Here is a 14,212-nt window from a genome sequence, read left to right as displayed (position 1 = left end):
GCTTGGAGAAACTCCCTGTCCTTGGAGAAACTCCCTGTGCTTGGAGAAACTCCCTGTGCTTGGAGAAACTCCCTGTCCTTGGAGAAACTCCCTGTCTTTGGAGAAACTCCCTGTCCTTGGAGAAACTCCCTGTGCTTGGAGAAACTCCCTGTGCTTGGAGAAACTCCCTGTGCTTGGAGAAACTCCCTGTCCTTGGGCAGTCTCTGTGCTTGGAGAAACTCCCTGTCCTTGGAGAAACTCCCTGTCCTTGGAGAAACTCCCTGTGCTTGGAGAAACTCCCTGTCCTTGGAGAAACTCCCTGTCCTTGGAGAAACTCCCTGTTCTTTGGAGAAACTCCCTGTCCTTGGAGAAACTCCCTGTCCTTGGAGAAACTCCCTGTGCTTGGAGAAACTCCCTGTCCTTGGAGAAACTCCCTGTCCTTGGAGAAACTCCCTGTCCTTGGAGAAACTCCCTGTGCTTGGAGAAACTCCCTGTCCTTGGAGAAACTCCCTGTGCTTGGAGAAACTCCCTGTCCTTGGAGAAACTCCCTGTGCTTGGAGAAACTCCCTGTCCTTGGGCAGTCTCTGTTCTTGGAGAAACTCCCTGTCCTTGGAGAAACTCCCTGTCCTTGAGAAACTCCCTGTGCTTGGAGAAACTCCCTGTGCTTGGAGAAACTCCCTGTGCTTGGAGAAACTCCCTGTCCTTGGAGAAACTCCCTGTGCTTGGAGAAACTCCCTGTCCTTGGAGAAACTCCTGACCTTGGGCAGTCTCTGTGCTTGGAGAAACTCCCTGTGCTTGGAGAAACTCCCTGTGCTTGGAGAAACTCCCTGTCCACAGACGATGCAATCTCAACCACACTGCACACTGCCCTAACCCATCTGGACAAGAGGAATACCTATGTGAGAATGCTGTTCATCGACTACAGCTCGGCATTCAACACCATAGTACCCTCCAAGCTCGTCATCAAGCTCGAGACCCTGGGTCTCGACCCCGCCCTGTGCAACTGGGTACTGGACTTCCTGACGGGCCGCCCCAGGTGGTGAGGGTAGGCAACAACATCTCCTCCCCGCTGATCCTCAACACTGGGGCCCCACAAGGGTGCGTTCTGAGCCCCCTCCTGTACTCCCTGTTCACCCACGACTGCGTGGCCATGCACGCCTCCAACTCAATCATCAAGTTTGCGGACGACACAACAGTGGTAGGCTTGATCACCAACAACGACGAGACGGCCTACAGGGAGGAGGTGAGGGCCCTCGGAGTGTGGTGTCAGGAAAATAACCTCACACTCAACGTCAACAAAACTAAGGAGATGATTGTGGACTTCAGGAAACAGCAGAGGGAACACCCCCATCCACATCGATGGAACAGTAGTGGAGAGGGTAGCAAGTTTTAAGTTCCTCGGCATACACATCACAGACAAACTGAATTGGTCCACTCACACAGACAGCATCGTGAGGAAGGCGCAGCAGCGCCTCTTCAACCTCAGGAGGCTGAAGAAATTCGGCTTGTCACCAAAAGCACTCACAAACTTCTACAGATGCACAATCGAGAGCATCCTGGCGGGCTGTATCACCGCCTGGTATGGCAACTGCACCGCCCTCAACCGTAAGGCTCTCCAGAGGGTAGTGAGGTCTGCACAACGCATCACCGGGGGCAAACTACCTGCCCTCCAGGACACCTACACCACCCGATGCTACAGGAAGGCCATAAAGATCATCAAGGACATCAACCACCCGAGCCACTGCCTGTTCACCCCGCTGTCATCCAGAAGGCGAGGTCAGTACAGGTGCATCAAAGCTGGGACCGAGAGACTGAAAAACAGCTTCTATCTCAAGGCCATCAGACTGTTAAACAGCCACCACTAACATTGAGTGGCTACTGCCAACACACTGTCAATGACACTGACTCTACTCCAGCCACTTTAATCATGGGAATTGATGGGAAATTATGTAAATATATCACTAGCCACTTTAAACAATGCTACCTTATATAATGTTACTTACCCTACATTGTTCATCTCATATGCATACGTTGATACTGTACTCTATATCATCGACTGCATCCTTATGTAATACATGTATCACTAGCCACTTTAACTATGCCACTTGGTTTACATACTTATCTCATATGTATATACTGTACTCGATATCATCTACTGTATCTTGCCTATGCTGCTCTGTACCATCACTCATTCATATATCCTGATGTACATATTCTTTATCCCCTTACACTGTGTATAAGACAGTAGTTTTTTTTTTTTTTTTGGAATTGTTAGTTAGATTACTTGCTCGTTATTACTGCATTGTCGGAACTAGAAGCACAAGCATTTCGCTACACTCGCATTAACATCTGCTAACCATGTGTATGTGACAAATAACATTTGATTTGATTTGATTTGATCCTTGGAGAAACTCCCTGTGCTTAGAGAAACTCCCTGTCCTTGGAGAAACTCCCTGTCCTTGGGCAGTCTCTGTGCTTGGAGAAACTCCCTGTGCTTGGAGAAACTCCCTGTGCTTGGAGAAACTCCCTGTCCTTGGAGAAACTCCCTGTGCTTGGAGAAACTCCCTGTGCTTGGAGAAACTCCCTGTGCTTGGAGAAACTCCCTGTCCTTGGAGAAACTCCCTGTGCTTGGAGAAACTCCCTGTGCTTGGAGAAACTCCCTGTGCTTGGAGAAACTCCCTGTCCTTGGAGAAACTCCATGTGCTTGGAGAAACTCCCTGTGCTTGGAGAAACTCCCTGTCCTTGGAGAAACTCCCTGTGCTTGGAGAAACTCCCTGTGCTTGGAGAAACTCCCTGTGCTTGGAGAAACTCCTGTGCTTGGAGAAACTCCCTGTCCTTGGAGAAACTCCTGTCCTTGGAGAAACTCCCTGTCCTTTGGAGAAACTCCCTGTCCTTGGAGAAACTCCCTGTCCTTGGAGAAACTCCCTGTGCTTGGAGAAACTCCCTGTGCTTGGAGAAACTCCCTGTCCTTGGAGAAACTCCCTGTGCTTGGAGAAACTCCCTGTCCTTGGAGAAACTCCCTGTCCTTGGAGAAACTCCCTGTCCTTGGAGAAACTCCCTGTGCTTGGAGAAACTCCCTGTCCTTGGAGAAACTCCCTGTGCTTGGAGAAACTCCCTGTCCTTGGGCAGTCTCTGTTCTTGGAGAAACTCCCTGTCCTTGGAGAAACTCCCTGTCCTTGGAGAAACTCCCTGTGCTTGGAGAAACTCCCTGTGCTTGGAGAAACTCCTGTCCTTGGAGAAACTCCCTGTGCTTGGAGAAACTCCCTGTCCTTGGAGAAACTCCCTGTCCTTGGAGAAACTCCCTGTCCTTGGGCAGTCTCTGTGCTTGGAGAAACTCCCTGTGCTTGGAGAAACTCCCTGTGCTTGGAGAAACTCCCTGTCCTTGGAGAAACTCCCTGTGCTTAGAGAAACTCCCTGTCCTTGGAGAAACTCCCTGTCCTTGGGCAGTCTCTGTGCTTGGAGAAACTCCCTGTGCTTGGAGAAACTCCCTGTGCTTGGAGAAACTCCCTGTCCTTGGAGAAACTCCCTGTGCTTGGAGAAACTCCTGTGCTTGGAGAAACTCCCTGTCCTTGGAGAAACTCCCTGTCCTTGGAGAAACTCCCTGTGCTTGGAGAAACTCCCTGTGCTTGGAGAAACTCCCTGTGCTTGGAGAAACTCCCTGTCCTTGGAGAAACTCCCTGTCCTTGGAGAAACTCCCTGTGCTTGGAGAAACTCCCTGTGCTTGGAGAAACTCCCTGTCCTTGGAGAAACTCCATGTGCTTGGAGAAACTCCCTGTGCTTGGAGAAACTCCCTGTCCTTGGAGAAACTCCCTGTGCTTGGAGAAACTCACACACCTTCTCATTACATTGAATGTAAACCAGAACTTAACTACTGTATATGAATGGGCCAAAGACAAAATAAAGTGAGGAAACATAGTGCTAAACTCTTTGTTTTTGTGATTTGAAATCCTGAGGCCCATTTCCCGCCATATCATAAACCCTTTCCTGTGCTGCATTGATTCCAGAGTGTGCCAGGTTTCCACTGAGTTCCACTCTCTATTCCTAATCCACCGCCTTTGATAGGCGGAAATGGATTGTTCTTCAGAATGTGGCATCACATACTTCCACCAACCCCCTCTCCACTCCAGCCCCGCCCTGACCTTCCCCAAACAGGGATCATGACCATTCCCTGTGGCATGTCCAGATCTGCCTGATAATGTACGCTTCCTGTTTGCAACCCAGATCCCAAATCCGGCTCTGGAACACTGAAACCCTTCCATGCTTTGCCAGGTTCCTAGATGACCTGCACTCTGTTGTGTATATTATTCCTTGATGCTGCAACTGAATTGCCTCCACTAAAGGGGAAATTAAGGCCTCTCTCGCAGTGGGCTTCTGGCCACATGAAGGGGATTGACACACAGATCCAGAATGCCCAACGTGACCCATATCAAACAGAGGGGCAGATAGAGCCAGAGGTGATTGGAGAGAGGTTATAATAAATTAGAACAGCATGGAGAGGTTTCAGATGTGCTGGAAAAAACATAAGGAGAGAGAAAAGATGGATTAGGAGAGAGGAGTAGAACAAGAAGTTTGCAGGCAGAAGCAACAAGAGAGAAAGGTGGGAGGATAAAGGAGTGCAGACAGAAGTGAGATGAGGGGTGTGATCTTCAATGTTTTTCTATGATTTATTCATCACCATGGTGATCTAACATGGTTACATAACAGTGGACAATCACGCCCCTCCCTCCTCGTGCCTCCATCACCACCTCCCCTCCCCCAGGAAACCCGGAGGCGGCAGATTAGCAGTCCCCTGCTAATCCCAGGACAATTGTCCAATTGTCAGGGTCTGGAGTGTGTGGCGTCGTGTGTTGAGTAGAGTGTGCGCGTGTGTGTGTTTGTGAGTGGGCATGCGTGTGTTTGTGCGTACGCACAGAAATGAAGTTCATCACGTGTGAGGTCAGGAATGTTCGTCAGTTGAGGCACACGCTGCCAAGTCACAGTCAAACCACTGTTCTTTAATCCACAGATAACCTTTACTATCCTCCTAAGGGCAGAGCAAAAACCCTAATGTCAGACAGAATTAGCCTGCATACAGTACATACTATATGGACACACACAATCTGTCTTTACCTTCAGCAGGCAGTTCAGTTGTCCAGAGTATTGGTACTCTGTGGAGCTTGGGTCTTTCTCTTCCATTTACTGCTGACAGACAAGAGTCGTCGCAGCTGTGCTGATGGAAGAGATCCAACTCGTCCCAAGCTCTTAGTTATGCTCTGAATTCTGAGTTCAAGATTTAGACTACCCTGTTTTGTATTCAAAGTATCAGAGTTGTGACTTGTGATCTGTGAGTGTCCACTCCTGACCTGTGTTGGCTGGTGACAGAGTGCTCATCTCCTCTCCTTTTTTAATTCACTCTGGCTGTTTCGTCATGGCCGCTTCAGCGTCTCTGTCTCGGATTGCAGCTGACACACATACAAGCGCACACACACTCTGACATAGGAAATAGATGTAACAGCTCCACACACACACCTGGCTGATGTAACATACAGTAAGTAAGCTGCTCTGAAATACCTGCTGTTGGGAGAAGGAATCATTGGGGTGGATAACATCTCAAATACATATCACACTCATATCCAGCAGATACTGAGAGCACTCGGAGCACAACCCTGTCAGCACATCAGCTTCTCACAGTGAAATGAGTGTGTCAGAGAGAACAGATAAAGGGGTCAGAGTTAAAGCGATCCCAGGCCTGAATGAGGAGGGCAGGACAGACAGACACAGAACTTTGAGCTCTCTGAACACTTGTGGTCAAACAATGACAGGCTCACTGATTCTTCTTCCACACAGTTTAGTCTTACATAGCAAACAATGACGTCAGAAGCTAAGGAGAAGTCATTATTGCTTCAGCAGATACGGGATGTGGACTATAAGCTAAGTAGACAGATCAGCTGATGTTGCACGTTATACCTCACCACAGCAGGTGACCATTCAGATATCCCACACATTTTACATATGCAAATCAAACTTTATTAGTGATATTATATACTGTACAGTCTATATTAAAGGGGAAAAGTGCACATACTTTAGTACAGATCGTCGACCTGTATGAGTACTATATTATATTCCATAAGTCATCTTCAATAAAAGCACTGTATTAGTCTGAGCCAATGTGTGTAAGAGAGTAGAACGATGGATTTGTATAAGCGCAGTACAGGCTACAAAAAAAATGATTTTTTCACATTGGTTTAGGATCACAAATAGAAAATCACTTCCAGGAAGCAAAAGACAAACTCAAATGGTGAATTGTCACATATTTCAGGGTGCAAAAAGTCGTTTTTTTTGTTGCTGTTCCTTCCATTTCATTTCACTTCTTCATGGTATTGTAACAATAGACCAGCATTTTTAGTCTTAATAAAGTTTTAAAGGCCAAATACTGTAGTACCTGTTCACCTTGAACATGTACCTTCTGGGGATATTGTGTAAATGTTCCCACACAGATCAAAATACATCTACAACTGTCTATATTTAGAGAAAACCCAGGGCTGGAAATACCAACTTTCATTGCATCTTGTCAGATTAGTTAGGTCTTCTCCTTTCACAGTAAATGTGTGTATTGTGCTGTGAGGTGTCCATACACACTCTGCCAACCTAGATCGACTTCCTGTGTGTGAGAGAAGACAAAGCTTTCACAGAGTACTGGGTCACACACTTTTCCGGCACTTGGATATCTCACATTGTTCATATCCTGATTCTTAGGAAAGGCGTGATGGTGTTTGAAAATCATGAAAACCCCTTTCAATGGCTAACATAGCGAGTTGGCAATAGTTATGTTTTCTACTGCCCTCCTATCCTTATCCAGGAGTTCCCTCACAATTTGTCCCCCAATTTTAGATTGCTACTGACAGTCAATAGGTTCCCGGGGACACACACCTCTAAAGACATCTCTCATATGTGTGTTTGTGTCTACGAGTCTAGCGTCACACACACACGAGAGACCAGAGGGGTCAGATTTCATTCCTTTATCATGGTTACGACCAGAGGACTCTCCACTTCCTGCTATCCCAGCAGCACCTTCTGCAGGCGGTCAGCGGGCACGCTGATCTCATCCTCTGACTCTGCGTCACTCTGGGGGTTGGAGCTGCAGGGTGAGGTGCATTCCGGGGAGCACAGGTAGTGCATGAGGGGCAGCCGGTACTTCCCACAGAAGTCCACAAACTTGATGTGGCGCACGCATGAGTCAAAGTACACACCTGTGGAGAGAGAAAGCAGAAAGATAGAATAAGCACACTAAAATAGGACACATAATACATTATATACAGACAAGACAAAGGCAGGTACAGAAATACAGACACACAGTCCAATGAGAAGCTAGTTGTAGTAAACGTACCGGCACACTTAGGATTGGGGCACTTGCTGGCCAGGTCTAGGTAGTGCAGCAGGTGGCAGGGCATGTCGCAGGGCGAGTATGGAACGTTCCGGCTCTTGATGGTACGTCCCGCCAGCTCCAGCAGCGACGGAGGGTCATACGTCATTTCCTTGACGAAGCGCACAACTAGGGGGTTGCCACGGAGACTGAGCTCCTGCAGGTGGACCAGGCTGAGAATCTCCCGGGGAAGGTAGGTCAGCAGGTTGTTATGGAGACTGAGGGAACGCAGGGAGTGGAGCCTGAGGGGAGAGAGGGGGCATGGTCATTGTTATGAGTATTATAGGCAAAAATCTAGACTTTGTTTAGGTTATGATAGTCCACGATGGATGTGGTTCTGTTAACCAGTTGTGGAGGTATGCTTTGAATATGGTTGGGTTATCACAGTCTTGTGGCAGTATTATTGTGTTAGTTATATTACAGTTGTGTTGTGGTTAACTGGTGAGCTGTGGCAGTATGCGCCAGATAGGGTTAGTGTTATGGTTACCTGGTGAGCTGCGGGGGTATACCCTGGATGCGGTTGTCACACAGGACCAGGTAGCTGAGGTAGGGCAGGTTGGCCAGCTCAGGAGGAATAGACGTGATCAGGTTACCACCCAAATACAGAAGCTCCAGACTGACAGAGAGGTTTAAATATGTTTAGCATCATATCAAGTGACAATTAACATGACAGTAACAAGTACAGCATGAACCCAGATGGTCTTTGGGACATCAAAAACACCATAACATACTGTTTACTGGGCAGTTCCAAGTGCATATGTGGCTAGCCATGTTTTGACACATCAGTACTACATTGGAGTTCCCACATGTTGACATAGATGCTGTATGTGACAGTGATGTGTTAACAGAGTGAGTGAAAGGCATCAAAGGGCTCGAGCAGTGGAGCTGCTGAACAAACAGTTTGAAAGGGAAGACACTAGAGACACACACTGTACACATACCACAGAGAAGTGCCAGAATTTCTAGCTCTGTCTTTAGCCTGCATGGGTTTACTCTGACTTGCGTAGGGGCCGCCAGAGGTAGAGAGTCCAAAACATTCTCTCATGGCTAGAGTGAAGTTTAGGTCGAGTATAATCAAATGTCTGCTGCTTAGCCTACACCACAACCATGTGGGGTAGTCCCATTCAAAACAGATGACTGACTGAGGCAGTTCGAAAAAGATCAGATAATACATTTATCCACAAATCTCAAAACGGAAATGTACACATTCAAGTGTTTCATCACATTCCCTCTGAAAGGAAGAACGAGTGAAAGGACAGCTGGACACTGGGAAAATGGAGAGAGAGAGAGGAACAGAGGGAGCAGCAGGCAAAGAGAAACAGGGAGTGAAAGGGAGATGCAGGGAGTGATCCGTCAGCAGAAATGATGACAGCAGCAACTGGGACAGAGGAGGCCATTCTGTGTCCTTGGCGCATAATGGCCTCCTCTGTACAGTTAACCCACACGGGCGGGTGGGGCCCCTGGAAGTCAAGTCCTGGGGCCCCTGGAGTTCTGTTTCTGGGTAACAATTAAATAACTGATTATTTTCAATTAAAATGATCAGAAAGGGGCCTACCGAGTGGCATAGAGGTCTAAGGCACTGCATCACTAGAGACCTGGGGTTACAGCAGAGACATTCAATCCCATCCTGGATCAAGATCCCTGTTGCCTAAATTGTTATGCGCACCCCTCCAAAAAAATATGAATTAGTATTTTTATAGTGCCCCCTGTGTGCACTTCTGGTAATACAGTATTCCCCAGCACGGTACAGAAACGGTATGAAAATCTGGATACTGTCCACCCTGATTTGAAACTCTTTCTTATTGGTCTATTAACAAAATATACCACATGGTGACGTCACCATGGAAGGCCAAAACTCCACCCCACCAAAATTGGCCGACATTTCAGGCAGTCCTTTCAAAAAGCTCTTAACATCATTTTCACAAGTTTACAGTAGTATTCCAACCTCAGTGTCAAATTGCATTTTAACTTTTTTTCTTCTTTTAAATATACATTTTGTATGTACTGGGCCTTTTTCTTCTCAAGTGGGGTTATAATATACCATTTTGAAGCTATGAGTCCACTTTTTCCTTTGTAGGATAAAAAAAACAATACACCTACAATATGACATCACACAAACAGCAACTACATCACATCTGCCAAGACCCTCATGCTCACACCCCACTCTCCGCCACATGGCCTCAAACTGCACCATTTTGTTTTTCTCCATCGCCCAAGCACTTTCAGCATTTAGATAATGATGCATGACCTTTCCATTGTGTTAACGGAGGATTGGTCGAGTTCCAGTGTTAAAGTAAACAAATCTTTCAAGATGATTAACAAGAAGAAGTATCTTACTGCATCGTCATATGCCGTGGCTTGAAATTTGCAGACTAATAGTTCTGACAGCCACATTTAACTCCACCCATACCTTTTGGACTTTAGACCATTCCCAGAAGGCACAGAGTCATTGTATACGTTGTGCTGTGGAATTTGGGAATTTTGGCAATTTTATAATAAATTCTAGTTTATACTGGAATAAGCATACATTTTCATTAATTAATTTAGTTAATTATGTTCCAACATTCTCTCCATCTTGTGCCAATATCTTATTTTTAAAAGTCTTGGTTCCAATAGTTTATTTTTCCTCTAAGAGACTGTGAATAAATGAGGCTCTCTGCAAGGTTTTGTATAGCTTACCAATTATTGGAATATACTTCTGACTCAAATAAGATTCCCTCAAGTTTGCTCTAATGTCCAAAATATTTCAAATTGAAATGATATAAAACCCGTCATTTAATTCCATATTGTTATAGTGTTCATAACTATGAAGTTGTTAATGTTCTTTGCTTTATCCTTCGAAAATAGACACAAAGGATCCTGGGTATGAACATGCTCATCTTCAATATGTACCCATTGTTCCTCTTCAGTGTATTTAACTATATGTCCCAAGTAACAGCCCTGGGTGGTGAGTTGATACAAGTCCAAGTCTGGAAGGTTAAAACCACCTTCAGGCGTGGAATAAAAAGGAAAGTTTTACATCTTCCTATTAGTTTTATTTGCCCATATAAAAAGTATGTTATGTCACTAAAAAGCAATGTTCAAATCAGTTGATGACAGTCAGCCAATAGGGTCAGGGTTAGTGAACTATTAAAGCCAATCAGGATCTATTGCAGCTGAAGTCAAAGTACTTACACACTTATCTTTGGTTAGTCTATAAATAGGCTACTGTTTAATACCGCTTGGCATGACCCACATCCCAGTTCCACTGATCTGACTTTACAATGCCTTCTCTTTTATAATGTTAGTTGGCTATATAGTCAGATCCTAAACTGTGCTCACTGATATCAGAAGAATGTGACCTGTATGGGGGCTGGGGTAGAGGGAAGAATGAATTGATCTTCAGTAGGTCACTGTGACCTGTGCTAAGATACCACTGGCAGACTTGTCTCAGGGTAAACACATGACATGAGAAATACAGACTGTTTCCAGATAATTGTTTTTTACTATCCTGGGAACGCACTGTCCTTGCAGTTTATACAAACTTGGCATTTTTTCACAGATTGAACCTCTGAGCAACTTAGGCAGTCAGTCATGCCCCAACCCTAGCCAGAATAGATCCTGACCCTACGCTTGATAACAGTTGCACTGGGGTCGGACAGGCTTCCTGTTTAGTCTAAGACACTGCGGAGCTGGTGTGAGATATGGTTTGGAAAACGTACCACAATCCAGGGATAAGAAATGTGTTGTATTCCAAGTTCCCATTAGGAGAGAGAAGAATTGACGGCTTGTTTTCTTTAAATAGATGTTCTCGATGTAACAGTTGGGATAATGGGACAATTCAGAGTTAGTTCAATGCATTTCTCATCCATGGATTGAGGTACATTTTCTGAGCCTGATCTGGCACCGCTGTGTCTTAATCTACACAGGAAGCCTGTCTGACCCCAGTGCAGCTGTAAGCAAGCATAGGGTCAAAATCTATTCTGGCTAACCCAGGCCCAGTGTTGGTCAAGGCCTGATTGCATGGTAATTGTGATTATCTGCATGTTGTGATAGTATACGGTTTTCATTTCCTAAAAAAACCTACAGGTTAGGATTTAAAGTCTGCTTCAGTGTACTGATACAGTAGCCTACTGGAGGAGTGAGGATGTTTTAAAATCCATTTAACCATAGTCCTGGCAATCAAGGGGGTGCATTGTTTTTGTAATGGTAAGCATCCATGGAATTAGGCTACTAGACAGCACAGCACAGCTTGCTCCCACCTCTATGCATTGATGTAACGGCATCACTTAAGCCTTCACAACAACCCAAACTCCCAGCAGCAATGGCAGTTGAAATGGCCTGTACCCACTGAACTCACCCTTCGCCAGTAAACCTTATCACACTAGGCCTAAGCTGGTGCTGGTGATAGTTAGCAAAAGTGTCAACCGCCTGATACTATGTGAAAGGTTGTGATGCAATCACTGTGGAACGATAGTAACTTGTTACTACAGCCACAAAATCTTAAACCCAGCCTATTTTAAAATGTTTGAATTTAAACCTAACCCTAAACTTAGCCACACTGCTAACTTTATGCATAACCCAAACCTTAAATTAAGCAACAAAAAAAGCAGCAAAGTTTGGTTTTCCTGAACTTTTATGATCGCACAGTCACAATTGGCTATGGGCCTATCTAGTGGAAACCACAGTGAACTGCAACATTGTAACAAGCTAATGCGACAACGCTGTAGCTATATAGTGATGGGCATTCAACGGGTTCCGTGAGCCGGCTCATTTGGCTCCATTCACGTAGAAGAGCCGGTTCATTTGGCCCCGTTCACGTAAAAGAGCCGGTTCATTTGGCTGCGTTCACGTAAAAGAGCCGGTTCATTTGGCTCCCAGACGGCTCTTTGTTCAAAATGCTTAAATCGACCTGGAATCACGAAACAAATGCAAATCGCCAATGTAAAGCCAAGTAGGCTACCATTATGTCAGATTGTGAAATTCGCGTTGAAATTACATGTTTAACTGGCCACTGTTAGATCGCCTGAAAAGGAAGTTGCCCCCTAAAAATGCACTGGAAAAAAAACATCTGCGTGGACCAGACTCACGCGCTCTCCCCACTATTTGTTTCACCCTCTAGATACTTCTTTTGAAACTTTGCAGAACAACGTTTTGACCTCAAAACGGAGTATGCAACTCGGCGAGTCAAATGGACAGCTCTTTCACTAATACGATTCGGTCCTCGACGTTCAACAAGATGATCCGTTCGTTTGCGAACGACCCATCACTTCCTTTAGCAGCTGGGGAGGCCGTGCACGTCAAGTTATGTAGTCTACATACCTGGTTAAGTTTTCTATTTCTGCAGGAATACTTTGTAATCGGTTTCCCCCCAGGGAAAGTGATTGTAGCCGCTGCAACTTCAGGAACTGCGCTGGCATCTCCTCAAATCGATTGCCACTTAGATTCAACACCTCCAACGGCAAAGATCCAAACTCCTTAGGCAGCGAGAATTCGTCCAGACGGTTGTTCTTGGATATTAGTGTTCTGAGCTTGGTTAACCGAGTAATATCTTCACAGATGACCGATAGTCCGTTGTTGCTAATGTCCAGAAACTCGAGGTTGGAGAACATGCAAACTGATCCGGACAGCGTGGCCAATCGATTGAAGCTTAGATACAACTGCTTGGTGTCCCTCTTTTGCTCCTCGCTGATATTGACCAAGCTCAAACTGTTCAAATTCCGACGCGACAGGTCTAAAACACCCTCACAATGACCGTTTGCGGCTCCTTCATGCAAATCCATTTCGCAGTGTAGGCTACTGTTCAATATTCTGAACAACGTGGGGTTGCAAACTCTTTATGGGAGTCCAATGGCCCCGAGTTTCCGTCTGTTTCAAATCAATATTCCTTGAAGTAGCCGAACGGTGGCGACCCACATTGTCGCTAAGAATGTATTCCCAAGCAGTGGGTTACAACTGCATCTGACAGAAAATAAATAAACCTGTGTCGGGAAAAGATGATTGTGTAGAATAGCTCACTGTGATTTGTCAGAACCTGGCTGGTACAACAAAGCAACTGTTTAGTATATATATAGTACATGTTTCGGGGTTGGCCAGTAGTAGTTCCGCCCTAATTTAACCCTTTCATTGGTTTGCATGCATTATCTAAGTTGGATCTGATCTAGTTATAGAGTAACATCACGACGTTTGTCACCGTTTACTAGTAAACAGAATAATCGTGGTGCATAAATGTTGTAATTGGTGCATAACTGTGTAAAACTGGGAGAAAGTTGACGGTGGTAATTCACTCAATTTGCAGTCTTCTCCCTGGTCCCCTTGCCCTTGGATATTATGCAATCATCCAGTAGTATTACATTGTGCAAGAACGCCCACGAGTGTGTAGATTTAAAAAAAAATGTGACCTGCACAACTTGGTTATAAAAGCAATCTCAAGTCACCCATATCCACCATAAAACACAATGCTGCCTAGCAGAATACAAACATATGCACTGTTTGCAATGTTAAGTGTCTTAAAAGCTATGTTCATATTACAGCCACTGTATGGACCAGATGACTGAATGGAAGAATGAATTGATCTTCAGTAGGTCACTGTGACCTGTGCTAAGATACCACTGGCAGACTTGTCTCAGGGTAAACAGATGACATGCGAAATTATCAGACTTTTTACAGATAATTGTTTTTTTTACTATCCTGGGAACACACAGTCCTTGCACTTTATACAAACTTGGCATTTGTTCACATATTAAACCACAAGAGGCTTGAATGTTAAGGGACTTAAAAGGTGTTCTCAAATTACAGCCACTGTATGGACCAGATGACATTGGAACACTGCCTCTTGGAGCAATATCAATG

The 14,212-nt window shown here is 45.4% G+C and overlaps 1 protein-coding gene across 1 annotated transcript; it reads right to left on the bottom strand.

Moving 5' to 3' along the window:
• Positions 1-5,962: 5,962 nt before the first annotated feature.
• On the bottom strand, positions 5,963-13,421 carry lrrc58b (leucine rich repeat containing 58b). Its single transcript, XM_024405634.2, has 4 exons — positions 12,683-13,421; positions 7,869-7,997; positions 7,346-7,623; positions 5,963-7,208 (listed from the first exon to the last, which is right to left on the bottom strand). Exons 1-4 carry the CDS (start codon positions 13,141-13,143, stop codon positions 7,015-7,017), a joined length of 1,062 nt encoding a protein of 353 aa, XP_024261402.1. The 5' UTR covers positions 13,144-13,421; the 3' UTR covers positions 5,963-7,014.
• Between the last annotated feature and the right edge of the window lie 791 nt (positions 13,422-14,212).

This window comes from Oncorhynchus tshawytscha, linkage group LG03 (genome assembly GCF_018296145.1).
Source record: "Oncorhynchus tshawytscha isolate Ot180627B linkage group LG03, Otsh_v2.0, whole genome shotgun sequence".
Lineage (NCBI taxonomy): Eukaryota > Metazoa > Chordata > Actinopteri > Salmoniformes > Salmonidae > Oncorhynchus > Oncorhynchus tshawytscha.
Note: the sequence above shows the minus strand (reverse complement) of the source record. Positions and strands in the feature narration are given on the sequence as shown.